The 26,257-nt window shown below is 39.1% G+C and overlaps 1 protein-coding gene across 3 annotated transcripts in view; it reads left to right on the forward strand.

Annotated features, from left to right (window-relative positions):
- The window catches only part of KNTC1 (kinetochore associated 1), an 87,667-nt gene that overhangs the window by 3,804 nt on the left and 57,606 nt on the right, over nucleotides 1–26,257 (forward strand). For all 3 annotated transcript variants that reach the window (XR_011167106.1, XM_069081465.1, XM_069081464.1), the window contains exons 3-27: nucleotides 2,107–2,227; nucleotides 4,091–4,206; nucleotides 4,585–4,663; nucleotides 5,980–6,057; nucleotides 7,359–7,393; nucleotides 7,701–7,811; nucleotides 10,660–10,753; nucleotides 12,151–12,203; nucleotides 12,434–12,549; nucleotides 13,974–14,025; nucleotides 14,658–14,756; nucleotides 15,542–15,585; nucleotides 15,686–15,751; nucleotides 15,860–15,935; nucleotides 16,873–16,998; nucleotides 17,093–17,182; nucleotides 17,915–17,968; nucleotides 19,483–19,544; nucleotides 20,453–20,564; nucleotides 22,594–22,737; nucleotides 22,955–23,011; nucleotides 23,108–23,209; nucleotides 25,125–25,244; nucleotides 25,338–25,481; nucleotides 25,746–25,844. Coding sequence is in view for 2 of the 3 variants with exons in the window: in XM_069081465.1 (XP_068937566.1) it covers nucleotides 2,107–2,227; nucleotides 4,091–4,206; nucleotides 4,585–4,663; nucleotides 5,980–6,057; nucleotides 7,359–7,393; nucleotides 7,701–7,811; nucleotides 10,660–10,753; nucleotides 12,151–12,203; nucleotides 12,434–12,549; nucleotides 13,974–14,025; nucleotides 14,658–14,756; nucleotides 15,542–15,585; nucleotides 15,686–15,751; nucleotides 15,860–15,935; nucleotides 16,873–16,998; nucleotides 17,093–17,182; nucleotides 17,915–17,968; nucleotides 19,483–19,544; nucleotides 20,453–20,564; nucleotides 22,594–22,737; nucleotides 22,955–23,011; nucleotides 23,108–23,209; nucleotides 25,125–25,244; nucleotides 25,338–25,481; nucleotides 25,746–25,844 (2,250 nt within the window). In the remaining variant the exon portion in view is untranslated. The remainder of the gene's footprint in view (nucleotides 1–2,106; nucleotides 2,228–4,090; nucleotides 4,207–4,584; nucleotides 4,664–5,979; nucleotides 6,058–7,358; nucleotides 7,394–7,700; nucleotides 7,812–10,659; nucleotides 10,754–12,150; nucleotides 12,204–12,433; nucleotides 12,550–13,973; nucleotides 14,026–14,657; nucleotides 14,757–15,541; nucleotides 15,586–15,685; nucleotides 15,752–15,859; nucleotides 15,936–16,872; nucleotides 16,999–17,092; nucleotides 17,183–17,914; nucleotides 17,969–19,482; nucleotides 19,545–20,452; nucleotides 20,565–22,593; nucleotides 22,738–22,954; nucleotides 23,012–23,107; nucleotides 23,210–25,124; nucleotides 25,245–25,337; nucleotides 25,482–25,745; nucleotides 25,845–26,257) is intronic.

Below are 26,257 nucleotides of genomic sequence, written 5' to 3' on the forward strand. Positions count from 1 at the left end.
CAGAATAAGAAGGGAATTCCAAGGTTCTCTATTCTGAACCATGAAGAAATAATAATTCCTCCTCTGTGTCATCCTCCAGCTTTTCTTACCATACTCTCCCTTCTGAGACTTCCCTCTCCTCTCTAGGGCAGCTTAAAGCAATAGGATGTTTTTATTTCATCTAGCCAGAACCTTCCTCTTTCTGTCTTCTACCTAATGCTGTCCTCAGAGCAAGTCTGCTCCCTCTTCCACATGAAGACCCTTGAAGACAGTGCACATGTGCCCCTTCAGCCTTCTCTTTTCCAGGTCAATCACTCACAGCTGATCCTCATAGAGTGTTGCCTCGAAGCCCATTACCATTGATTTTAATTCTATTTTTAAGTCAAGCTGACATAGGTTAATAACTCTTTACCCCTATAACTTCACCTACACTCCTAAGCCAAACTTTTGTCAAGTTACCTCCACTCAGGTCTCAGTTCTGTTGTAAATTGAATCTCCACCCTTGTATTGCCTTCTTTTATAACCTCTTATCTGACCCCATTTGGAGTTTTCTTGGCAAAGATACTGGAGTGGTTTGCTATTTCCTTCTCCAGCTGATTTTACAGATGCAGAAACTGAGGTAAACAGCCCAGGATCACACAGCTAGTAAGTTTCTGAGGTCACATTTGAACTCAGGTGTTCCAGACTCCAGGCGTGGCACTGTATTCACTGAGCCATCTAGTTGCCTCATCTACTACCCCCTTATCCCAAATTCATATTCCCCTGTAACCTCTTCTTTGGACAACCATCAGCTTATTAAATTACCCTTCTAAACTGTGGCGCCCAAAGTTAAATCTAGCACTTTATTTTTTTTTTCTTTTTGGAGGGCAATTGGGGGTAAGTGACTTGCCCAGGGTCACACAGCTAGTTTTTGTGTTGTGTCTGAGGTCAGATTTGAACTCAGGTCCTCCTGACTCCAGGGCTGGTGCTCTATTCACTGCGCCACCTAGCCACCCCTAAATCTAGCACTTTAGATGTCATTTTACAAGAGCACAATATAGCCTCCTTGTTAACTCTGTCGGCCTAAACACTTTGCCTCTCTTAATTGTCGCTACATTAGCTTTTTGGATTATCCTATCTAAACATGCTTCCCCAATGACTACTTTATCCCTATTTAGTTTCCTCTCCTTAGTTTCAGCTCAGTGTTATAGCTGGTCAAGATCTTTTTAGATCCTGACCTTGTCTTTTAAAGGATTAGCTATCCTGCCTAGCTGTATCACCTGTTTATTTGGTAACCACATCATCTATACCTTTTATCTTAGTCATTGATAAAAATTTTAAACACCATATGGCCAACCACAATATGATATTCAATCATTAATGATTTCTCTGGGTCTTGCCAGTCAACCAGATGGTCAACTAGGTGGCAAAGTGGATAGAGTGCTAGGCCTGAAGTCAGGAAGGCTCATCCTCATGAGTTCAGATCTGGCATCAGACACTTACTAGCTGAATGACCTGGGAAAGTCACTTAACCCTATTTGCCTCAGTTTCCTCATCTGTTAATTGAACTGGAGAAGGAAATGACAAACCACTTCAGTGTCTTTGCCAAGAAAACCCCAAATGGGATCTCAAAGAGTCAGATATAACTGAAAAAACAACTGAATAGCAAAGTCAACCAATTCTGAATGTGATTAATTGTATTATTGTTTTATTTTGTAGCATATAGCTTTTTACCTTTTCCACAAAAATGGTATGAAAGACTTAAGTAGATGAGCGTGACTGATGTTAAAATGAAATGGAAGGGATAAATGAAAACAAGAGATATCACCGAACTTTTCACTTATTGGCTATGTGGCCTAAAAGAGAAGTTTTAAGCTTGATTAAGTAGGGTAGGAATGACCTCATTGATGAAAATCGTTGCCAGTTTAGAATATGTGACATTGCCTGTGGGCTAAGTAGTGTTATGTGCATATTTTCGTCGTTACATTTTAACTAAATTCCATCATGATAGAATATCTTTGAGTTAATCGTCCATTTAAAACATAATTCCCATAGAACTGATTGACTAACAACATTATTTTACCTGATGTCATGTTTCTGCTGAGTCCCAAAGACTGGATTTCAGAGATATGCTTTTTGCTCTTATAGGCTTCATTTTCTCCAAAGTTATATGCTTCCAGCACAAGTGATGGGTTTATCATCGTGGTTGATCAGTCAGTGACACTTTTTGACAATATTTGTCGGTCTCTCCAACTGCACCTTCAGTTTGGTAAGTTTAATGAAAAGAGATGAAACAAATTAGAAGTCAGCTAGGCTAGGAGATTAACTCTCTACTTCTACCTAATCTTGTTTTTTTGATATTTTTTTTTAATTTTTTTTTAAAGCAATAGGGGTTAAGTAACTTGCTCAAGGTTACACGGCCAGTTATTCCTGGGTGTGGTGCTGAGTATCTGAGCCCGGATTTGATCCAGGTCATCCCAACACTGGAGCCGGTGCTCTTACTCGCTGAGCCACCTGGCCGCCCCTAAGCAATTGGGGTTAAGTAACTTGCTCAAGGTTACACGGCCAGGTGTTTCTGGGTGGGTGCTAAGTGTCTGAGCCCGGGATTCGATCTCCAGGTCTTCTCAACACTGGAGCCAGTGCTCTTACTCGCTGTGCTACCTGACCGCCCCATTTTTTTGATATTTTATCCTATTATGTCATAGATAATTGGAAATAGTAAGAACCACAGATAATCAGCTTAGGCAAAATTATTCTCAGTGAATTTGGAATGCTTAAAATTTGTGCACAGAACTTTTCACACACTGTCTCCATTGGGTGATAGATCATTATGTGGCATACATAATGTATTCTATATCTTGCACAACATTGTACATTCAAGATACTATAAAGAGCTGCTGAAGTACACTAAAGGGTGCTTTTTATTAGACTCACAGAGTTGGAAGATTCTTTGCTAAGCATGAATGTCCTCTCTGATGTATCTCTATATGCAGTCTTTTCTTGAGAATCCCCAGGGAAGCAGAGACTGCCCTTCCCACTTCAGGGCAGATGTGATTGTTGGGAAATGTTTCCTTTTAGACAGCCAAAATATGACTTTCTATATCTTCGACTGAGTGGCCCTCATTCTGCCATACAGGGCCAAGCAAAACAAGTGAATCTGTCTCGTTATGTATTAGCCTTTCATGTGTTGGGTTTTTTTAAAAAGGTACCAGTAAAACCTTAGAACAAAAAAAATACCCCTTAGCAATTTAAACTTAAAAAGATTGTGATCATGAACCTGTTGAAAATCCCCATGTCCTTCCACTAAATTTTGTACTAAATTTGGGGGCCCTTTATAATCCTGGCTTTTGTCTTCTGGAAGACATTCTGGTTTATTAGTGTTTTTCCTAAAATTTATCATCTAGAACTAAATATGATACTCTAGGTATGTTCTGAACAGAGCAGAGTATGATGTGCTGCTTGTCTCCTTCTTTGTAGACATTATCCTTTTATTAAGGCAGCTTACGATTACAGCTTCTTAGACCCCTACACCATCCTCTTGACTTGTTTTGAATTTGAGGTCCACCAAGATCACTAGGACCTCTTCACATGACCTGTGTTTCTAGCCTGTTTCTTCCTATGTCTATGTGTGCAATTGATTTTTTAATTCATCTGCAAGTCTTTTCATTTCTCTTCATAACATTTCCTTTTATTAAATTTGGCCACCATTCCAGTCTGTATGGAGGGATAGGTAACACTCTGAAAGAGAAAAGACTTGGAGGGTAACAGAGGAGAATTTTTTTCAAGTATTTGGAAGGCGTGGTGTATAGAAGGCCTTAGCCTTGTTCTTCTTTGTCCTACTGGGCAGAATTAGGCACAGTGAGCGGGTGGAAGATGCACTGAAACCAGCTGAGGTTTGAAGAGAGGGCACACTTCCTAACAGGGAACCACCCAAAAGTGGAATCAGCCACCTCGACGGGGCTGACCGACCACTTGTCAGGTGTGTTAGAGTAGAGATTTCTTTATTTCACTGGGATCCCATTCTACTCCCAAATTCTCTGATTCTGTGAATAAAGTGCTTTCAAAGAGTTGTAGGCTTTGTAAATAAAATTAAAAGTCTAAAGAAACTTATACTTTGATTTGAAATTTTCAGATACTAAAGTGGATGTAGTTGCCTTGTGTCAAGGAGGACAATTTCTTTTGGTCGGTGAGAGAAGTGGCAACTTGCACCTTATTCATGTGACATCAAACCAGACGCTGCTTACTAATGTATGACATCTTTTATCTTTTCCTTTTCACTAATTAGATTCAGAATCATTTCCTAGCTAACTATTGCCAGCTCGAGCCCTGAATAAAATTTTATTTCGTAAAAATGGCTTTGCTTTTAAGTTAAGAGACAGACCGTTCATGTTCAGTAATGTTAGATATAGCCAGGAAATACATTATGTATGAAGAAGTGAACAATGAAGAGATGTTTTAAGCGGAGGACGATATGTTCCTAATGAGTATACCCAAAATATTTTTCATCATGTAATTAAAATTTTGTGTTTTGGGGAAGAATGATTGCTAACACTACTTCTGGCTTTGAAATATGTAAGCTTTTTTGTTTTTTAGAACCATCATTTAAAAAAATTTATTTGTAATTAGGCATTTGTTCAGCAAGCACCAGATGAAAATCAGTGTACTTATCAGGATCTTATCATAGAACAAGATGGCTCAAAGGAAGGTGAGTTTTCCTGCTATGATTTTTGAACTATACAATCACTCTGAGATTGTACCCAGATCAGCTAACATAGTTATTTTTATTTTTCAATAGTCACTTGAAACTTAACAATGAATATCAATGCAGCCATTGGAAATTGCTCAATCCCTAGTGACATGTAAATGAATTCATCTTAACCTAGTATCAGAACAATTTTTCAGCTCTTCCAAGTCCTCATAAAGACTGTTTTTTTTTCTCTTTCATGCTCCCTCTTTGATGGTTGCAATTACTGTGTAGTACATTCTCCTGGTTCTGCTTTTGTCCTTCCTCTGCTAGTGCTATTGTGGATGGCAGGCATTTGGCCACACAAATTTCCTTCCTCATGTGCTAGTTTTCCTGTGTTAAATTTTTTGTAGAAGTAACTGAAATATGAAAAATACTTCTTTTCCAAAACTTTTAGTCCCTTTTCCAAAAGGTTTTATAACATTCTGAATAAGAGCAGATTTTTTTTTAATGATATACTAGGTTCCTTCATACCAGAGATGTTGTATGAGCTAATTAATTGTTTCTATAATTATTTTTCTAAATATAAAACCCTTCTGAGCTAATTAGTGTAGTGGCACACTGCTTACTATTTTGAGAAACTCAGTAAAATGAATACCTATGGGAACATTTACTTTTTATAAGAGAAAAATATGTAGGTGTTACTAATTCATGATACTTTGTATTTTGGCAAACATAAAATCATCCTTCAAAGTACATTTGGAGCACTTCCACTATTTCTATTTTAGGAAAAGCTTCAGAGCATTTATTTCTATCACTTTTGCAACTAACTTACCATTACTTTATCATGAATACTACTTTTTCCGGTTTTGAGTACATAAAGTTCATGAGCATAATTTCTTTTTTTTTGTTTGTTTAATCAATGTCAAATGGACCAGTTTGTTTATTTCAAAAACCATATTTTTGATTTAAATTATATATTTATGCTTTTTTTTTAGAATGTTAGCCTTTGAAGCTAGGGGCTATTTTTCATTTGTATCAGATAAAATTCTCTTTCCTCAGAATCTTTGTAGTAGGCATTTGATGTTTGTTGAATTGTAGTTAGGTAAAACCATGATATTTTGAATTTGTACTTGAGCAAATAAAGTGAATTTTAATTTTTTTTATTGCCATTATTTACCTATTACCGGGTGTCATCATCATTATGTATAAATATGTTAACAGTCATGGTTTCTGTAATTGGCTCATTCTGGCAAAATCTACAATTTTGTTTCTGAAAATATTGTGAAAACATATTTAAATTGACTTAATTATTCCCTCTTCCACATTAATAATAGGTACATACCATGTGTTCCTTCTTACGCACAATGGATTGTTTTGCATTATGGATTTACAACTTACACAAATTCAGGAAGGTAAGACAAAGGTTCACGCATGTAAAAATGACCTATTTCTGATACATATCTATATAGCAATTAGTTGGTGAATTTTGGAATACTTACTATAATGAAATACTTTATATTTACTTATTTAGGTTTAGTGACTAATTCATGAAAAAATAATTATCGGATTATTATTGGAGAAAACAAAGAAATATACATTGTAAAATCTACCTCTGCTTTCCTAGACCTTTAGTTTAGTTGAGAAGACAAAGTATACTGACAAGAGAATGACGTGAAAACCAAATGGCCTGCTAGTCAGCGGACAAAGATACTTTCACTAAAGGAGTGGCCCAAGGCCCTGTGGCTTTGGGGAGCTAGACTGGGAAGGAGAACCTGACAGAATGTCCTGAGCAGGCAGAGGCTAGGGGGCGCCTTGAATAGTGTTGGAGGCAGAGAGTAGACAAATCTGTTGAGAAGGAAGGCAGCAAATTTTTACTAAGTGCCTACTACGTGCCAGCCCTGTACTAAGCACTTTTTAGGATTACTTTCCATTTGGTCCTCACAACAACCCTGGTGCCATTATTTCCATTTTACAGACGGGGAAACTGAAGCAAACAGAGCTTGAGTGACTTGCCACGGTGGCCCAGCTAGTAAGTGTCTGAGGATAGATTTGAATTCAGGCTCAGCACCCTATTTATTACACTACCTGGCTGCCTCTCAGTGGGAGGCCCAAACAGTATTTATCCAAGGTAACATTCTTGATCAGTGGTAGGACTAGAAATATATCTTAATCTTCGGATTCCTACCCAACCTTGTTGAATATCTGACTTTTCTAAGGTAAAGGAAAAATTCTGCAAGTGGACATGTATTGTTTGAGAAATGTTATTGATGTTCAGTTGTGTCTGAGTCTTTATGACCCCATTTGGGATTTTCTTGGCAAAGATAATTGTAATTTCCTTCTCCTCATTTTACAGATGGGAAAACTGAGGCAAACAGGGCTAAGTGATTTGCTCAGGGTCACACAGCTAAAGTGTCTAAGGCCAGATTTGAACTAGGGAAGACTCAACTTCCTGACTCGACCAATTGTGCCACCTAAGTGCTCATGAGAAATTATGCTTTCTGTGCATGTGAAACCCAGTATCTCTTGCATTGCTTTCATGGCTCCCCAGGTGTCTGTGTTTCAGTGGTTTGGGAACCACTTGACTAGACCATACATTTTCTTAATGATTTCTGTGATTTATGGAGCTATTAATTTAAATATGTGAATAGTGTCTGAGGGATAGGCCTTGCAGTGTTGGTTAATACCAACTTTTTTTTGCTGTTTTTTAATGTAGCCATTGAGAAGAAGGACTTCAGAGCAGCAAAGGAGGTAAGAAGACTAATGAAGAATAAAACCTTGTAACAAAGTGATTTCACTTCTGTATTTTGTATAGAATACTCTGCTGCTTTGTTCTTTATTTTTTAGAAATGATTGAATTGTCAGAGGCATTTTATATTTGTATAATAGCTTTCAAAGTGGTTTTACTTATATTAAACTTTAAGTTAACCAAATTTTCCAAATTTCATCGACGTTTTTGAATTAGGAAATTTTATAAAAACATTATATAAACCAACCCCATCTATGCTCTTTAAAAAATTAGAAATAATAATTTAACTTTATTTTTTCTTTTTTGCAGTTACAAGGAAAAAGCAAGACCAATTTTATAGCTACTGAAAATTATCATAACTTTGGTTGTTTAAGCTTAGTGATTGGAGATTTAACAAGTGAAAACCACGTGATGATTGGGGTAATTCTTTTTTCCTACATCTCATTTTGTGAAGTATTTAATTTAGCATAGAAGTGATAATTAAATGTAAATTGGAAAATCAGAAGATGTTACAGCTTTGAAACAAACTTGAAAAGCAAAACTAGCTTTGGATTTTTGATTCAATTTAATTTCTTCATTGTCTAGTTCATTTGGTTAGAGGGCAGTGCTAATGAGGCCAAGGTCATTGATTTAGTCCCTGCCTGGGATTTTCTTTGCTTTTTTTCCCCATGGGCTCAAGTTACCCTTCTTGCTCACAACCCTTTCATTTGTTTAAAAACAAAAACAGGAAATTGGGCAAAATAAGCTTAATTCTTGCCCAATAAACAGAAAGAAATGGTTCAAAAAATAATATAAATATGACAAAAATTCTGTAATATATAGAATAACGCACAGCATTTTAATTTCTGACAGTATAGGTCTTAAATTTTCTGTATTTTAAAAACTAACATGATTGTATTTATGGGGAGGGGCAAAAGTAATCTTATAAATAGAATGTCAGCATTTCAGTTTGCCATATTGGTCATACACACTTTTGGTGGTATTTGCTAATGAAAGCATTTTTTTTTATGTCCCTTTGACATTGTTTTGCTGGATTTTTTATCTAATTGGTGCAGATACTGCTCTTAATGAAACATGGCAGATCAAAGCACATCTTTGCCTCTTGTCCTGAGCTATTTTTGTCCATATTTTTCTACGACTATTCCCTAGCAGCCCTGCCTAACACAGCATAGTTCTTTCTCTGGGTCTTTTAGCATCTCCTGGGTATGAAGCAGTGTCATGCCGAGATGGCTTATCTGTTGTCTCTCACTTTTCTTGCTTGTCTGTCTCATCTCTCTTTCTGGTGATCACATGTTTTGCGATACAATCCTTTGTCATTTCTTCTGCGCATACCTAGAATTGAGCCATGGCACATTCCTAGGAGAATTTTTTTAAATTTTATGTTTATTTTTAGTTTACAACATTCATTTCCATAAGATTTTGAGTTACAAATTTCCTCCCTGCCTGTCCCTTACCCACCACCCCAAAACAGTGATCCTACTGAATACCCCCTCCCCCAATCCGCTCTCTCCTATATCCTCCCCTATCCCCCCTCTGACTTTCCAGTAGGGCGAGATGGATCTCCATACCCTAGTGCTTATATATCTTATTTCCCAGTTGCATGTAAAATAATAATAATAATAATAATTTTTTAAAAAACATTTTATTTTAAAAGTTTGAATTACAGATTCTTTCCCTTCTTCCCTTTTCATGCACCCTTACTGGGAAGATAAGCAATTAAACATAGGCTGTACATGTGTAGTTATGCAAAACATTTCCATAGTGGATATATTGTGAAAGAATGACAATATTTTCCTCCACCCTATCCTGCCTCCCACTTATTCTATTTTCTCCTTAGACCCTATCCCTTTTCAAAAGTGTGTGCTTCTAACTACCCTCCCCCCCTAGTCTGCCCTCCCTTCTATCATCCCTCCTCTTATCCCCTTCCCCCCTACATTCCTGTAGGGTAAGATACCTAATTTAGTGTATATGTTATCTCCTTCTTAAGCCAAATTTAATGATAGTAAAGTTGACCCCTTTTGCCTTCCTGTTTCTCCCCTCCATATAATACATTATATACAGTTTTCTCTTGCCTCTTTTCTATGAGATAATTTACCCTATTCTGTCTCTCCTCATCTCCTCTCATTATATTCCTCTCTCACCTCTTAATTTTATTTTTTAAATATCATCCCTGCCTATTCAGCTAGGAGAATTTTCATGTTAAAAAACTGGACTTTTGTCGAGGAAGAACTTAGGATCATTGGAAGCACTGCTGATAATTCCCTCTCTTCTTCTTACTCAGTTCTGACTCTGTCTCATTAGTGCCCATCCTGGGAGAATGAAGTATCTCAATGACATTCTTCCTGGGTGGATTGATAGACTGATAAGTTCTGAGTGTCCCTTGGTCACATCCAGAAGGCCCTTGAAGCAGTCTGAGGTTCGAGGCAACTAGAATAAAGCTGTAAATAATTCTTGTAAACAGGAGCATCTGGAGAACCTTTCCCTTCGAAGGGGATCTCTCCCGTCTCTTTGTAGAACAACCTCCTTGGCTCTAATGACCCCCTTTGGAAAGAATCTCTCTTTTGATTTTGTGCATCACTTGATCTTAATGCTATTTGAATTGTTAAAATGATTTCTGTAGTTGTTTCTGTTAAGGAACCTTGTATACTTCGCAGCTGATAGTTCGTATCGTTCGATAACCTAGATCTCAGCTTGTAGATAGTACCAGAAGTATCTTTTTAACCTGTTATTCACCAGCATTTGAGAACATTGTGCTAAGCGCTTACGTAATATTCTAGACTGCTTTAATAATATCTAAGATCCCAGTGAGATCAATGATAAAGTCATCTTATTGGAGGAACCTCCAGAAAGTGTGTGCTTCTTCCTCTTGTTTGTCACGCAGAGGCAGAACCAAAGCACCCCCAGGTAAAAGCTGTGCACAGGCCTACAAGGCCCCCTCTTGGTGGCCTCTCTGTGTCTCTGTTTGAGTCAGTCTCTTTTCCTTTGTTTTGCTTGTTCTGTTTTTCTCTGTCTCTTGTTCCTCTCTTTCCATAGATAGACATGGGTAACACACATAAACAATTCACCTGTGGGATTTCATTCCCTTTCGATGTACTTGAAAGCAAACTAAAATAATAAAGCCATAGGATATGATCATTTTTATTGTCTACAAAATCTTAATTGAACTTCGATGACTACAGATTACATTACCAGACTTTTTTCTAGTGGTTTTCAGTTTTGTGAAGCAAATTTGCAAATGATACTATCGTTTTTCCTCTTTTTCTTTTAGGGAACTGGTCATTTTGCACTCTCTAAATGGGAGCTAGATCCTGAGAGCAAAGGGGCAGCTCTTAAGAATTTTATCGATTCAGACATGATTAAAGGTAAAGCAGGAATGTAATGAAGCTGCTGTTGGCATTTGTTATTGTCCTCCTTCAGTGCAACTTAAGCCAGTACCTGCTATGTGCCAGGTACTGCCCTGAGCACCCAGGATACAAAGAAAGGGAGAAACCACAGCCCCTGTCCTAAGGGGCACACAGTCAGCTGGGGGGGGCACCATGCAACCAACTGTGTCTATACAAGAGACACACAGGATAAGTGGGACTTGTTTCACATGGGAGGCACCAGCACTAAGTGTTAGCCAGGTAAGCCAGGAGGCAGAGATGAGGAGGGGAGAGCGTTTCAGGCAGGGGGGACAGTCAGGGAAAGTGCCCAGAGACAGGACATGGAGGATGTTGTTCGAGAACAGGCAGGAGGTCAGTGTTGCTGGATTGAAGAGTACGTGAGTGGGAGGAAGATGTAAGGAGGCTAGAAAGTTAGGGGGGCCAAATTATGAATGTTAAACAAAGGGTTTTCTATTTGATCCTGGAGGTAATGGGGAGCCATTGGAGTTTCCTAAATAGTAGTATGGCATGGTTAGATCCACACATTATTAGGAAGAGGGTTTAGTCTGCTGAGCAGATCATGAATGGGAGTGGGAGAGACCGGAGGCAAGCAGACCCATCCGCAGCTATTGCAGCAGTTCAAGCATGAGGTTTGAAGGCTTGCACCAAGGTGGGGGCAGTGTTAGAGAAGAGAAAGAGCCATATACAAGCAAGCAATTTTGTGAAGGTAGAAGTGACAGGACTTGGAAACTGACTGGATATGGTAGTAAGGAGCTGAAGACACACTGAGGTTGTTGTGAAGAGAGCCCGTATCAGCAGAGTTCAGACTCAGGCATGTCCTTTCAGCCTAGAATAGCTTCTTATACAGACCTGTAGATGGACTGGCTGCCTGTCACCTGGAGACCAAGTGAGTCTCATCACCAGGTTGGCCGTAACCCCATTGAGATCCACATGAGGAGAGGGTAAACACAATGATGTTACAACTTCGTTACTTATGAAGAGATGTATTTAACAAGGACAAGTTTTTGATATAAAATTATTTGTTATAAATTTCCAGTGACTTAATTGTAATGACCTTAGAGTTCCCTCTTTCCTCATTACTGCTCCTCGTTTTCACTTTTGGGGGTTGCCTCAAAAACTAGGGGAAGGGACAAATGACTATCGGAATATCTTTTTTTGGAGTGACCATTATGAAAGGGTTAGCTTATGTTCTGGGTCAGAGTGAAATTGTCTCATCAATGTTGGATCTAATTAAATGACAAAGCTTAACGTTTCCTTTTCATGGCAGACATATTCTCCTGTGTAATTCTGATATTTAGTAAATGTATGAAAAAGCATATTGATGGTCATCCTATAGAATATCCAACTGGAACTCTCCTGCATCTTTTCTTTTGTAGGTGTGAAGAAGATGCAACTTACAGACAATCTGCTCTTTATTTTGGATACCTCTGTACGTATCTGGTCATATACCTCTTCTTAAAGTGCTGTTGTAAAATTTGGGATCCCTGTTAACCTATGCACTCAATAGAAATGAGTATATGGTTACAAAAAAGAAAGCTATAAATGCTGTAGATAGATATATCTACTTTCTCAGAGTTTAGAAATGTTCATTGTTTTTATTACAGTATACAAAAATAAATCTTAAATTGTAAAATCTCAATCTCTCTCTTTTTTTAATAGAATATACTGAGTTTATGGGACATTTATACTCTAATTCCTGTATGGAACTGGCCTTCTACCTGCTTTGAAGATTTTATTCTCACCACAGAGGCTGATTCTTCTTCATCAGTCACTTGGTAAATGGAAGCATATCATGGATTCCTTCTCTTCTACGTAGCCCTTCCCCCTTTCCTTCTCTTTGACAGTTCATTTAACTGTGGCACCTGCTTTCCAAATGCTCCTTTGTGACTGGGGCTAAAGGAGAATGACAAATGTTGAAGGGGCTGTGGGAAAACAGGTACATGAATCAAGTGATACCACTCCTAGGTCCATACTCTAAGAGATCAAAGAAGGAAGGATCCATGTGTAAAAAATACTTACAGTGGCCTTTCATGTGGTGGAAAGGGACTAGAAACAGAGGGTGCCCATCAGTTTGGGATCTATAATATCTGGAAACACCAGCTTTAGAGTCAGAGTTTTGGATTCTATCTCTGTTACTTAGTAATTGTATGTGACTTGGATAGATTACTTCTTACTGGACCTCTTGTTTGCTCACCTTTAAAATAAGGGTGTTGTCTCAATTTGAGGTGGGTGTATATGTGATTTGTTGTTATTCAGTTGTTTTTTAGTCATATCTGACTCTTCATGATCCCATTTGGGGTTTTCTTGCCAAAGAAACGGGTGGTTTTCCATTTCCTTCTCCAGCTCATTTTATAGATGAGGAAATGGGCAAATAGGGTTAAAGTGACTTAGTGCTCCAAGTCCGAAGGGCTATTTTATGATACAAGACTAATGGAGCTTACCAGCGGAAAGGTTGCTGGCCTCCTTGGCAACCCTAAATTCTGTCCCTTCTGAGAGGGGATGGGGTGATCTTGTAAGACTAGAGGGCCGCATAGCTCCCTTGTAGAGAGAGAATTTTGCAGAGAGAGTATAGGGTATTTAGCTGTGTGTTGTTCACATTTTCTATTGGGTGTAATCAAGGCTATATTTAAATAAATAGGTAAAAGGAGAGGATTGAACTGTGTGATCTCTTAGGTCCTTTCTAGCTCTAGAATTATGTTCCTGCATCTCTACATTAATGATACAGATAACAAGTAGAAGATTAAGTTTCCCAGATGAAAAGCTCAAACTCCAGTGTAGGCTGTGGTACTTGGGAAAATTTGAGGGGCAGGATGTGGGGCTCAGTCTGGAACTTAAGGTGGGTAGGATTCAGTCAGTCACTATTCTGTGACAAGTGCCAAATTGGACCCTAAATTAAAGTGAGGGGGTTCTTGATACCTTCTAGCAATGTGCCCATTTTCATCTTTATTAGTCATCTTTTTTGAAAGTGGGATGGGGCAAATAGATGAGTTCTGTGACATGCCACGTGGTCGAATGAACTGTGAATCAGATGAGGAAACATATAGTATTAGCATGGTGATTTACAAGCTGATCTGAGCCCTTTTAAATGAGAAAGTTTTTGTTTTCAGACTGGAAATAACATTTTTTCTAATATATACAACAGTTGGCAAAGATTAGTTACTTGACTTAATGAAAGTGTCCTTTCTTTTTTCCTTTTTAGGCAAGGCATTATCAATCTGAAGTTAATAGCTCTGACTACTTCCAGTAATCAGGTAAAGATATTTTTGATGACCTAGTTCCTGTTATGGGTCAATCTTGAAAAACATCATTAGCAGAACTTTAAAAATGATGTTAATTAGTGCCCAACATATCAACCCAGCTGTCTGATTTTAAATATGTATTGCAAACCCCAACTAATACAGAACTATTTTTTTCCTTCTGAAGCTGAGATTATGATTATGATTTTTCTGTATCTTAAAATATATGTCAGAAAATAGGTGATACTTTATAAGTATGAGTGCTTTAAGCAGAACCTTGTAATTCTTATGTTGGGAAGTAAGACCAATAGATTCCATCTTATCAGCTGTCATGATAAGTTTTTTCTATTGGTGACTGTTGGAGAGAGATTCAATTTGATTAATATATATCCAACTTAATAACAATGAGCTATCATGGAGCTCCAGTATAAAATTTTTGCTGTTACGTATGTACTGAATACTGGAAATTGTACCTAAGGAAATAATGCTTTTTAGGGGACCTACACATTTAAAGAAACATCCCATAATAATTCCTGCCCAACTAAACTTTTAGCAGATCTGTGCTTTATCTTCTGGATCAGATGGTAATGAAGTGAATTATTTTCCCTTTTCTCTTTTTTTTGTTTTTGATCTTACTCTTTGTTAAGATGAGAAACCTCATGGTTTATTCACTACCGACAATGACCTTGCTCTATTCTTTGGAAGTTTCTGCTGTTTCTTCACTTGTTAGGATGGGAATCAGCTCAGTAAGTTAATATATGTGTGCTTGTGTGTGTACAGGGGCGTGTGCGCACACACGCGCACACACATGTGCACATGCATGCGCTCTCTCTCTCTCCCCCCTCCCTCCACCTCACCTTTCCTTGAACAGAAAACCCTTTTAAATCGATTCCTAATCTTTTTGTGTTGTGGACCCCTTTGACAGTTTAGGAAAACCCTTCTCATAATCAGGTTTTTAAATGCCTGAGATCAGTTACACAGGATTACAAAGAAAATAAATTAAACTGAAATACAATTATCAAAATAAATATTTTTTTATAATCCAACTTCATGAATATAAGCTTAAGAGCCCTTGCTTTAAAAATATTGATAGTCTATGCTCCAAGTGGAATGCAACCGAATTTTTGGCTTAGTTTCAGATTAATAAAAATCTTTACTGATTGCCATAATCTTCCCTGTGTGTCCAAGACAATATCAGCCCTTCAAAATGAAAAGCAAAATTAAGATTAAATTACTTCCTGGAATGCCAGCATATTTATTTAAGTTTCTCCCTTATTTATAGAAATTAGAGGTTGAAGTGATAGATTTTTGTCATTTCTATTTAAATTTTTCATAGTTACTTTTTGTTTTTCCTGCTTCTCTGTCCTCCTAGCCTCATCTGCTCCTAGTGTTCATGTGTCTCTGGCAACAGTCTAAGCTCCTTGAGGGCAGGGCCAATCTCATTTTTATTTTTGTTTTCCCAATGTTTTGCGCAGTGCCCCAAGCATAGTAGATGCTTAATCAGTGCTTACAGATTGATTGATTTTTGCAGGATACAATTTACCTCCTGGAAGGAATTTACAAAAATGACCACAAGTAGGTAATATTTTGCATTTCTTCAGGCAGTCTGAATTTGCCTTTCTCCTGAGCAGGGAACTAGAGGGGTATTTCTAATGATTTGTATTGTTGTTTTCAGCTCCCCTGAAGGCTCGGTGTCCATTGTAGTACTTAGGTGTCTAACAGAAGCCTTACCCGAAAACCGGTAAATTCCTTTTCATGTTGATTGATGAAATGGTCTTTAGTTAGCTAGTTAACAATATTTAATTAACAAATATTGTGTATTTTACTGTATTTCTTTTCTAATTCCCAGATTGAGTAGATTACTTCATAAGCACAAGTTTACGGAAGCTGAAAACTTTGCCATCAGTTTTGGACTGGATGTTCAGGTACTGGGCCTCAGAGGCAGAACAGTAATGGGTGGAACTTGTAGAGACAGATCGAGTTTGGATGTTTGGGAAAACCTTCTAGCAATTAGAGCTGGCCAAGTGCAATGAGGTGCCTTGGGAGCATTGTGAGTTCTCTCTCCCAGGAGAACCTCAAGGAAAAGCTGAATAGAAGAGGAGGGCCATATTTGGCCAAGGAAAGAGTGGCCTCAGTGGCTTCTCTGTGTTTCTGGACTCTTTCTGGCTATCTGAACCAAAGAACTTAAGTTTGGCCTCTTAGGAGTGACATTGGCCACACAAAGAAGACCCAGGAATTGCTGCTCTTTTTAGCTAGCACAGAAATGTTGACATTGGGGTAGCTAGGTGGCACAGTGAATAGAGAAGTCAGGAGGACCTGAGTTCAAATGCGGCCTCAGACACTTAACACTTACTAGCCATATGACCTTGGGCAAGTCACTTAACCCCACTTGCCCTGCCTTCCCCCTCCAAAAAGCAAAAAAAATGTTGACATACCTTGAAGATTAGCAGTGAAGCAGAATTGCACTGTCAGCTTTTAAAACCTCAGCACTTATTAAAGCAGGAAAACATGGCAGTATGGCTGTTCTTAATTACATCAGTTTTCTTACAGATACTCAAGTGTTGGGGTTCTTTTACCCCCAATAAAAATACTACACAATACAGATAATGTTAATTTGTGCTTTTTGAAGCCATCGTTAGAAAAAAACTACAAACTGTGTTGTGGTATTTTAATTTATTTTGTTAAATGTTTCCCTATTCCCTTTTTTTTTTTTTTGGCAGTCAGCATTGGCTAAGTGCTGTGAGTTTGTCTCCTTTGCTTTAAAGCCACTAAGAAATGCTGGAAGGGAGTTCCCTAACTATTTAAGATATGTTTGGTGTTAATGTCACTGTATAGGCTACAATTGTTTTATCCATTTAACAGCTTGTTTATAAGGTAAAATCAAATGACCTTTTGGAAAGGATGGCTTTGTGTTCATTCGGCACCCACGGGCCAGCAGTTTGGCATCAAGTTGTGGACGAAGCTAAAGAAAGTTTATGTAAAATCAAGGTTTGTTGTTCACACTATATATTTAGTGTATTTTAACCCAGAGACCTTCATCTAAAGAGTTTCAAAGTCTGACAGCGTGTCGTCTATAAAACAGGATGACTGGTTTGTGGTGGATTACTGCTTGAAAGCTCAGTGGCCAACCTTCCAGACAACTCAGGAAATGCTGAATTATGCCAAAGTCAGAGTAAGCTTCCCTCCATTTTCTTTTCCTCCTTTGTTATATGTGTCCCTCTGGGGTGTATGGGGTGTTCCTAGAGGACTGTTACCTCTGGTGTGAGGGCTCGCCAAACCCTTTTCAGGGCTGTTCATCCACCTTTGGTGTCCACCTTTCATTTAACTCTCACCTGCGGCTCCAAGAAGCTGTAGCACATGCAGCAGTCACACCCTGGGAAAAGGTCTCAGCAGACAGGCTAAGCCAGTTGAGGGTAACTGACAGACCTTGAACCCAAGCATGTGAAAACTTCTCAGGTAGATGAGAACAGTTTGTTCCAATCACCATGAAGGCTCAGAGCTTGATCGGACACCACTGCATCCTGGTCCGTTGCCACTTGTCTTGACTTTTTTCTTGCCATTGGACTTTGATGACCCTGGAAGAGGGAGTGAGGCTGACGACTTTGTGCAGCTCTGCCCCATTTCAGTCTAGTTCACTTACAAGTCAAGGGGTTACCTTGTGATGTCATCAATCCTCTTGAAAAATGAAGGACAAACACAGTGTATGTCTCTTTAAACAGTGTTAGGTTATTAACTTCAATTCTTTTAGCACAGAACTAAGAACAATTATGTCAACTAAGGAAAAGTTTTCTTTAATACTTTTAACCCCCCCCCCAAAGATTCTTATGACAGGAAAATATCATATAAGTTTTAATTTGGACACATGCTCCTCTAACTTTGTATGTTTCTTTTTCACTTGTCTTAGCTTTTGAAGAAAGAAGATAAAACGACTGCTGCCTTTTCAGATAGTTTAACAGAGGTGAGTAATGTATGCAAACAGTATTCGATTTGTCTAAATTAATATTTCTTGCTAAATAAGATTTACTTTACATTCTGACATCCTTTTAAAATTTACACTTACATCAAATAAAGAGTATTTATTTTCAAATGTCTGACATAACTTGGTTAATTATTATAAGTAATCTTATGTTTGTTTCCAGCTGAGAAATAGTGCTAGTGCTTATGAACACTGATTTTCTCCTATTGTGGTCCGTGGTTGACCAGAAGGATCAGTCACATTTTGTGTAGCCATAATAATGATACTTGCTCGGCAGATCTTCCCTACTGATATTATCTTCAACAAAACAGCCGGCCCACCCTAGCTCAGTTGTTGCCCTAAGCCCTTTTATGTAAATCAATGTGGAGACTCTAAAGTAAGTGACTTTGAAGGGGCCATGCAATTACTTTATACTTCATGTGCCATTTAATATCATTTCAAGGAGATACTAGGCATGTTACATTGTGTTAAGATGACATTGTACTTAGTGGACTAAGAAATAATTTTATTATATCAACATTTTCTAAGTAGTATTAATTATTGTAATGTTATTTCACCAGTATATAGAATATGTAAATGACAAATTATGTAATTTCAATATGTAAATTACATAATTACATAAAATATAAATTACAAAATATGTAAATTACAAAAATACGTTAACATGTGTATATGTATGAGTACATACACATTCAGATGTGCATTTCATACATCTTTTTTTTTTTAAAGCAATTGGGGTTAAGTAACTTGCTCAAGGTTACACAGCCAGTTATTTCTGGGTGTGGTGCCAAGTATTTGAGCCCGGATTCCATCCCCAGGTCATCCTGACTCTGGGACCGGTTATCTACTCGCTGAGCCACCTGGCCGCCCCTAAGCAATTGGGGTTAAGTAACTTGCTCAAGGTTACACGGCCAGGTGTTTCTGGGTGGGTGCTAAGTGTTTGAGCCCGGATTCGATCCCCAGGTCATCCCGACACTGGGGCCGGTTATCTTACTCGCTGTGTTACCTGGCCACCCCTTATACATCTTTTAGTGATCTGTAATTTATCACAGTGATCACTTCTTCCACTAACTAAGGAATCAGCCCACTCTCAGACTAGCGAGTAGCTGGTTTTAAAGAATTGCTATTGCTAAAAGATTAAAAGATTCATCACCCTGATGCCCATTCTGGTGGTGAATCTCCAAGTTTAGCTGGGATGACCTGGTATAATATACATTTGTCCCTTCGTTGGACCCACATCCAAAGTCGTTCCAGCTTTGCAAAAACTTGCCAAATTTTGTTTCACCAACATAGTTTTAAGAACCTGAACTCACTTCTGTAGCACAAAGATGCATCAGAGTTAGACTTGTAGTGTAGGTTTTCTCTAAGTGTGTGTTTGTGCATTTGTCTGTCTGCCTTTGATCCAAGGCTTTTGAAATACTCTATCTTTTTGGTAGCTATGTTTAAATTTCTAATATGGTATGGGAACCGTGTGTATTATCTTACTTCCATTATAGGTATTAAAGGCCCGTGCCAAGTTGGCTACTTTTTATGGAGCGTTTGGACCAGAAAAATTCAGGTTTATGTTTTCACCAATTTTTAAGTTTTAAGTTATGCATCAAATCTATGGTGTGTTATCATCAATGGGATGAATCGTTTTTATTTACTATAAGCTAGTAAAGGAAAGCAGAATCAGTTTTTTTAAACTTTTATTTAGTATTTTGTTTTTCCCCAGTTTGCATGTAAAAACAGTTTTTAACATTCGTTTCTAAAGCTTTGAGTTCAAATTCTCTCCCTTTGTCCCTCTCCCCCCCACCCCCCCATTGAGATTGGCAAGCAGTCCCATAGAGGTCATACATTGATAGTCATGCAAAGCTTTTTCATGAAGTCATGTTGTAAAAACAGACTTTGCTTTCTGATGGCTCAGGGTATATAGAAGATTTGATTTCCTGCTAAATGGTCACCTGAATGCCTTATGAAGAAATTAATCCAAAGATTCTTTTTGAATCCTTGGCTTGAATTCTCTCTCTCCCCACATTTCCCCATATTTTTTATCTCTTTCCTTGCTAAGTTTCCATTAGTTCTCCTTCTGGTTTTGTTTAAATGCCCTTTTCAGATGTGGTTGTTGAGTCATTTTGTTATGCCCGACTTTTCATCACCTCAAATCCCCGGGGTTTTCTTGGCACTGATATTAGAGTGGTTTGTCATGTCCTTCTCCATTGTGTCCCCATTTTACAGCTAAGGAACTGAGGCATTTAGGGGTTAAGTGACTCGCTCTGGATCACACACTTAGTATCTGATGTCAGATTTGAACTGAGATCTTCCTGATTGCAGACAGTGCTCTATCCATTCACTGTACCACCTAGCTACCCCCCATGTATCCCATGTGTAATTTATGTTCTAGAGTAATGATGTTAGTTAGCCCTTTTAGGCATATGTTTAATCCTTTCCTGACAAACCATTATTTTTTTCTATTTGATATCCCAGTGGAATGGGTTGGATTGAATTTCTGAAAAATGAAGATATTCTGAAGGATATCTATCTTCAGCTAAAGGAGGGAAACCTCTTTTGTGCACAGTTTCTTTGGCTTCGCCATCGGGTAAGAGATTTAATATTGTTATTTGAATGACTCCATAGCTCGTTGAAATATCATCAAATGAGCATTGGAGACTAGCCTAGCCAGGAATGACATGTTGAGTTTAAATTCTTTATCACTTGGAACAAGCAGTGTTCTATGCCAGCCCCTTAAAAGATGTGAAATTGCTCTTCGGTCATGAAATAACTTTGAAGGTACAATATGGCTCCATTTTAATTGTTGAATAATTGATTCATTTCTCTGAATTTTTCTCATTTGGCCCAAGTGTTCTTTATTGTTCATGTGGACATTTGGAGTCTTCAGTCTATGATGCAACACCTTCCCCAGTGAGAGCAAAGTGGAATTTTTCATAATCTCTGGAGAAGAGAAAAATGACTCAAATGAAGGTGGTACAAATTGGGAGATTAGTGAAAGTCTCCAAAGTAGAGTCATTGAGACTCAGTGGCTGCATGGGGGGGGGATGGAATATTCCAAAAAAAGCATTATAGCAAGTTGAGCAGGTATGCTTCTTTGAGCTGCCTAGAGGCAGGCAAGGTTCCTGTGGGAAAATGCTTCCCATAGTCCTTCATAACAGCAATCTATAGCCCGCCTGTTCCCTTTTGCAGTAATATCCAGCTCTCCAGAAACTCAGCAAAGTAAGACATACATGGAATCGTGATTGTTGTTTAGCACATTTAGATATATAGGTCATAACTTTCCCAAAACAGATAGTATGAAAACATTTAACATCTGTTATGAGAAGTCCCCAAATCTGACACGACATTGGGAGTTGAAGGGTTTCCATTGCATCTCTTATGTAGGAGAAATGGTTGCCCTCTAAAATCATGTATTTAAAACACTCAGATATTGAAGTTGTATAGCAATAGAAAACTCATTCCTTTCACTACATTGGGATTGTATCACGTGTTCAAAACCCATGTGTGTATCATTGCTACACTCAAAAACAAATGTAATAACTCACCTTATCGATGCTCATGGTTTACAGCATCCTTTTCTCACAGTAGGCATTATGAATATTCAGTACTTCAGTGCCATCAATGAGGGCACTCCCTTTCTTGGTTCAGTTTACCAGCTTGCTTCATTCAGTCTTTCCATAAATTCTCTTTGAAACTTCCACTTAGTATGGCAGAGGCCTTCCAGTGTGGGTCCTGCTATTGTCCTGGCTCTTGGTACATAGCCAGCCATCCCCCATTTTCTGATCACAGAAAATAATGTTTGCAATATGCATATGCCCACAAGTCATTTTTTTTTAAAGCAATGGGGGTTAAGTAACTTGCCCAAGGTTACAAGGCCAGTTATTTCTGGGTGTGGTGCTGAGTATCTGAGCCCGGATTTGATCCAGGTCATCCTGACACTGGAGCCAGTGCTCTTACTCGCTGAGCCACCTGGCCGCCCCTAAGCAATCGGGGTTAAGTAACTTGCTCAAGGTTACACGGCCAGGTGTTTCTGGGTGGGTAACCTTGAGCAAGTTACTTAACCCCGATTGCTTAGGGGCGGCCAGGTGTTTCTGGGTGGGTGCTAAGTGTCTGAGCCCGGGATTCGATCTCCAGGTCATCCTGACACTGGAGCCAGTACTCTTACTCACTGTGCTACCTGGCCGCCCCCCCCCCCCCAAGTCATTTTTGATAAAAAGCTACAGCCCTTTTTTTTACAAGTAAGGAAACCGAGGCACAAAAAGGTAGCATGACTTGCCACTCATCATAGAGCCGATAAGGGTCAGAACCAGAACAGGCATGACAGGTTTTGCTCTATTTGTTTCCATCTTTCACTGTATCTGTAGACAATAGCGCGGTGCTAACCACGCTGATGTCACAGCTCACCCAGTACAGACCATCGCAGAGGAGCAGTCAGGGGGCAGTTGGCAGTACCCAAACATGGTCAGACTTGACTAGCCGGTACTGATAGGTCGAGACCCTTTGCCGATGGCTTGCAGCTCTCTCGCTGCTGTCGATAGCAACTTTTCATTTTTTGGGAGCTCTCTCAGTTTGCATAAATTCACAGGACAAACCCAAATAATTGCCTGTGTTTTTAGGCAGAATTTGAGAGCAGATTTGATGTGAACATGCTGGACAATTTGCTGAACTCAATTAGCCCAAGTATCCCCATGCGAGAGCTTTGTCTGTGGCTTCAGAGTGAAGTGATTCCATTTGTGAAAAGAATCTTACCAGATGGGCAGGTAAGCGGCCCCACTTATGAGCCTCCATGCTCCTTCTGCTGGACTTCCTCTTTCTTTCCTTCCTTGTCTTCCTCCTTGAAGAGTCAGTTGATTTTAATGGCAGTTTGTTCTTAGTGTGTTTGGAATGGGCTTCTTGGGCAGTTTCAGCTCTGGATCACCTCCTGTGTGCCCACAATGACAACGGATGTTTAGTTTGAGAACAATCTCTCTCTTTCAGAGAATCCTTGCAAAATGGCTGGAGCAAGCAGCAAGGAATCTTGAATTAACTGATAAGGTAATGAGAGTGTAATTGATACTGAAAAGGCTTAGGTTCTGTGTAATTCCTTTGGTGGTTTTCAAGATCTCTCCTGGTGTTTGATACCATTTACAGGCAAACTGGCCAGAGAATGGACTTGAGGTGGCACAAGTGTTTTTTATGTCTGAAAATCCAGATTCCTTAGGGCTGATGTCTTCCTGCCACTGCATCTTGTTGGTATGATCTTTATGTTCTATGTTTAAGTTGTGTTCAGTTATGTGGTGGAAAACCCTGAAAGTTTCTGTGAGTACATAGTGGTTAGTTGGGGGATCAGGACTATGGCTATCTTTTGTTCTGTGTTCACAACTCTTCGGCATTTCTTCCTGATAGAAGTTTTTGAGAGTATTTCATTAACCTATTCTGTTGCCCAGCTGAAGTTAATCGAAAGGACAACACATATCCCCTCACCGAAGAAAACAACATGACCAGATTTAAGGGGAACTTTTTCCTCTTAGGAAATATGGTGGATTCCTTTTAAAAAGTGAAATCCTTAGTAGAACCAAAGTTAACATTGGTTTTCCAAGGCTCTATCAGTCCAGCTACTGCCCTCATTTGAATGATTAAGCTATGCCAAAGTTCATCTCAGTTTGAAGATCTTGGGGGCTTTTGCGGCTTAAAGAACAAGTTTCCAAAAGGTCTCACTGAAAAAATCTGCAATGGCCTTGTCATCTATGGACAGCATTGCTGTAAGGTGAAGTTTCCTTTCCAGTACACAGACCTCAGCAAGCTGCAATGCTTGTTCCTGTATGGATTTATTCTGAGTTAAATACCTGTTGTTCCTCCTATCCCTTAAACACGAAGTTCTTAGCACCTCTTAAGATGGTGATTGGTATTTCTTGGGGGGAATTTCTTTACTCTCCTCTTAAAATGAAGCGAAAAGAAGTGAATAAGGATTTTTGTAGTTCCTGCCATATGCCACATACTCTACTGAGTGCTTTTTACAAATATCTTGATCTTTATAACATCCTTGTAAGGTAGGATGGTGCATATATTAATAACCCTGTTTTATAGATGAAACTGAATGCCACTGAGGTTAAATGACTTGCCTATGATTATATATTGTTAGAATCAGGGGCAGGATTTGAATGCAGGTCTCTTGTCTTCAAGGCCAGCATTTTTTCCTGGATGTTGTATGTATGGTATGGCAGATTTTAGTAAAGTAACGTCTAAGGTTTTAAAAACCCTTGACATCGTCAAATTTGAAAGCTGTCATAATTAGTGGGAACACCAGTAGTTAGTCCAGTTTTAAATATTTTGACAAAAAATAGAAGTCTCATGTTGCTGATTTTCAACTTTTTAGACTAATAATAAAACTAGACTGATAATACTGAGCCTTGCTATGTGTTCAATTGCAAGATCAAGTGAAGTGATATTCATAATAATATACATAAAGTGCTCTAAAACCTTAAAGCACCATATGTGTGTACACACACACACATACACACACACACACATAAGTGTTGTTGTTGTTAATAATAATGATGATGATGTTTCTGGTCCTGGAGGAAGGGTCCCTTGGCATATAGATATAGTGAGTGCTGAACTTGTAATTAATAGGACTCGGGTTCAGATCCTGCCTATGACACTTAGTTATGTGACATTTTTGTGTGACATTGCTCTGTGTATGCTGTGAGCAACTCACTGGGATTTATCTACCAAGTCAGAAACATATGTGATCTTTTCCCGTGGTGACAAAATCATGGATTCTTAATATATTTGCATAATTTTAGTCTAGACTTACCCTGAATCTTCTAAAAATGTAAACTGCTTTTAAAATAACCTTTGGCATGTGTAGACAACGAAAGCCATTTTAAAAATACTATCAGAATGAATAAATGAAGGGATTAATAGAAAAGCATTTATGAGGCACTTCTTATATTCTGAACCTTGTAGTGGGGATGTAGATAGGAGAAGGTGGTAGTTCCTGCTCTCCCCCTATTAGCTGGGGGGAACCATCTGCCACGTATAGGAGGTCAGCAGGGCAGGTGGCAAGACACAGATGCCCTTGAGATGGGTGTTGGCTGATGTGTAAGAGCTGTATGTGACCCTATAATTTATAAGGTGCTTTTGTGCTGACGATTCTTTATTTCAGAAGGATTATCAGAACACTGAAGAAGTTTGCCATTTGAGGAAGTTAGTAAACAGCTTGCAAGAACTGACCAAACTGTACAGGAAATACAACTGCAAATTGGCTCTCTCTGAATTTGAGAAGGTAGAACGCCCGCTTCCATGAATGGCTCCCCTCCCAGCACTCTGCCCTGCTCACAACCCATTACATCTGGGCCTTCTGTCTTCTGGCTTTTAGGAGGACACCGCCACCATGGTGTTTCGGATGCTTGACAAAGTTTTTGCCCCAGAACTTATTCCTTCTGTCTTAGAGAAGTATGTAAAATTGTACATGAAGGAGCATAACCTGGAAGAGGAACCACTTCTTTTGCTGTATATAAAGGTGAGCTTCAGCACTGGTGCACTCATGCTCGCTGGTCTCTTTCTCGGGAGCTTGGGGGTGGAGCAGGTGTTGGCTTCCTGTGGAGGTTCCTTGGCATCAGCTCTGGGCTCCTGTGGGTGCGCGCTGCTTGCCCACTGTACTGTCAGCACACTGCTGGTCCTGAGAGCAGCCTGAGGTGTCCTTCTTGTCTCAAGAATGGCAGGGTCTTCGCTTCGTGTTTGTAACCAACCGATTTTTCTCCCCTAATTTATTTCTTGTTTTCAGGATATGTTGGAGAGGTGTAGTTGCAAATCTGCATCCCTCTTTGAGACGTCCTGGGAGTCCAAAGCCATGGCGATTATAGGCTGTTTGTCTGATACAGATGTAAGTACCTGCCACAGGGGAGCCAGGATGTATGTACTTCCTCTGGCCTTTTCTAAAAGAACTTGGCTATCCATGCTGCACACGCCTGCTGAGCCCCCGTTATGTGCAAGAAGCCGTGGGAAGTATGAGGACAGACAGAAGGTGGCCCTGCCTTCACACTCTTACAATCTAGTGGAAGAGATGAGGCCTATCCATCCATAATTACAACCGAAGGCAGTATGAGATAAATGCCTTAAGAATAAGAGCCATTAGAGCATTTCTAAGGAGAAGCTTGCTTCTGCCTGGGGTATGGGAAAGGTTTGGGGAGAGAGCCGCATCCGAACTGGACTTGCTGGGTGGGTCAGGTTTTGGTAGCCAGAGACAATAGAAGGGGGATCCCAGGCACCAGGGTGAGCCAAGGCATGGATGGAGGA

Source organism: Petaurus breviceps, unplaced genomic scaffold, assembly GCF_028583685.1.
Source record: "Petaurus breviceps papuanus isolate PSGF00001 unplaced genomic scaffold, PetGlider_PUasm1.0 99, whole genome shotgun sequence".
NCBI lineage: Eukaryota > Metazoa > Chordata > Mammalia > Diprotodontia > Petauridae > Petaurus > Petaurus breviceps.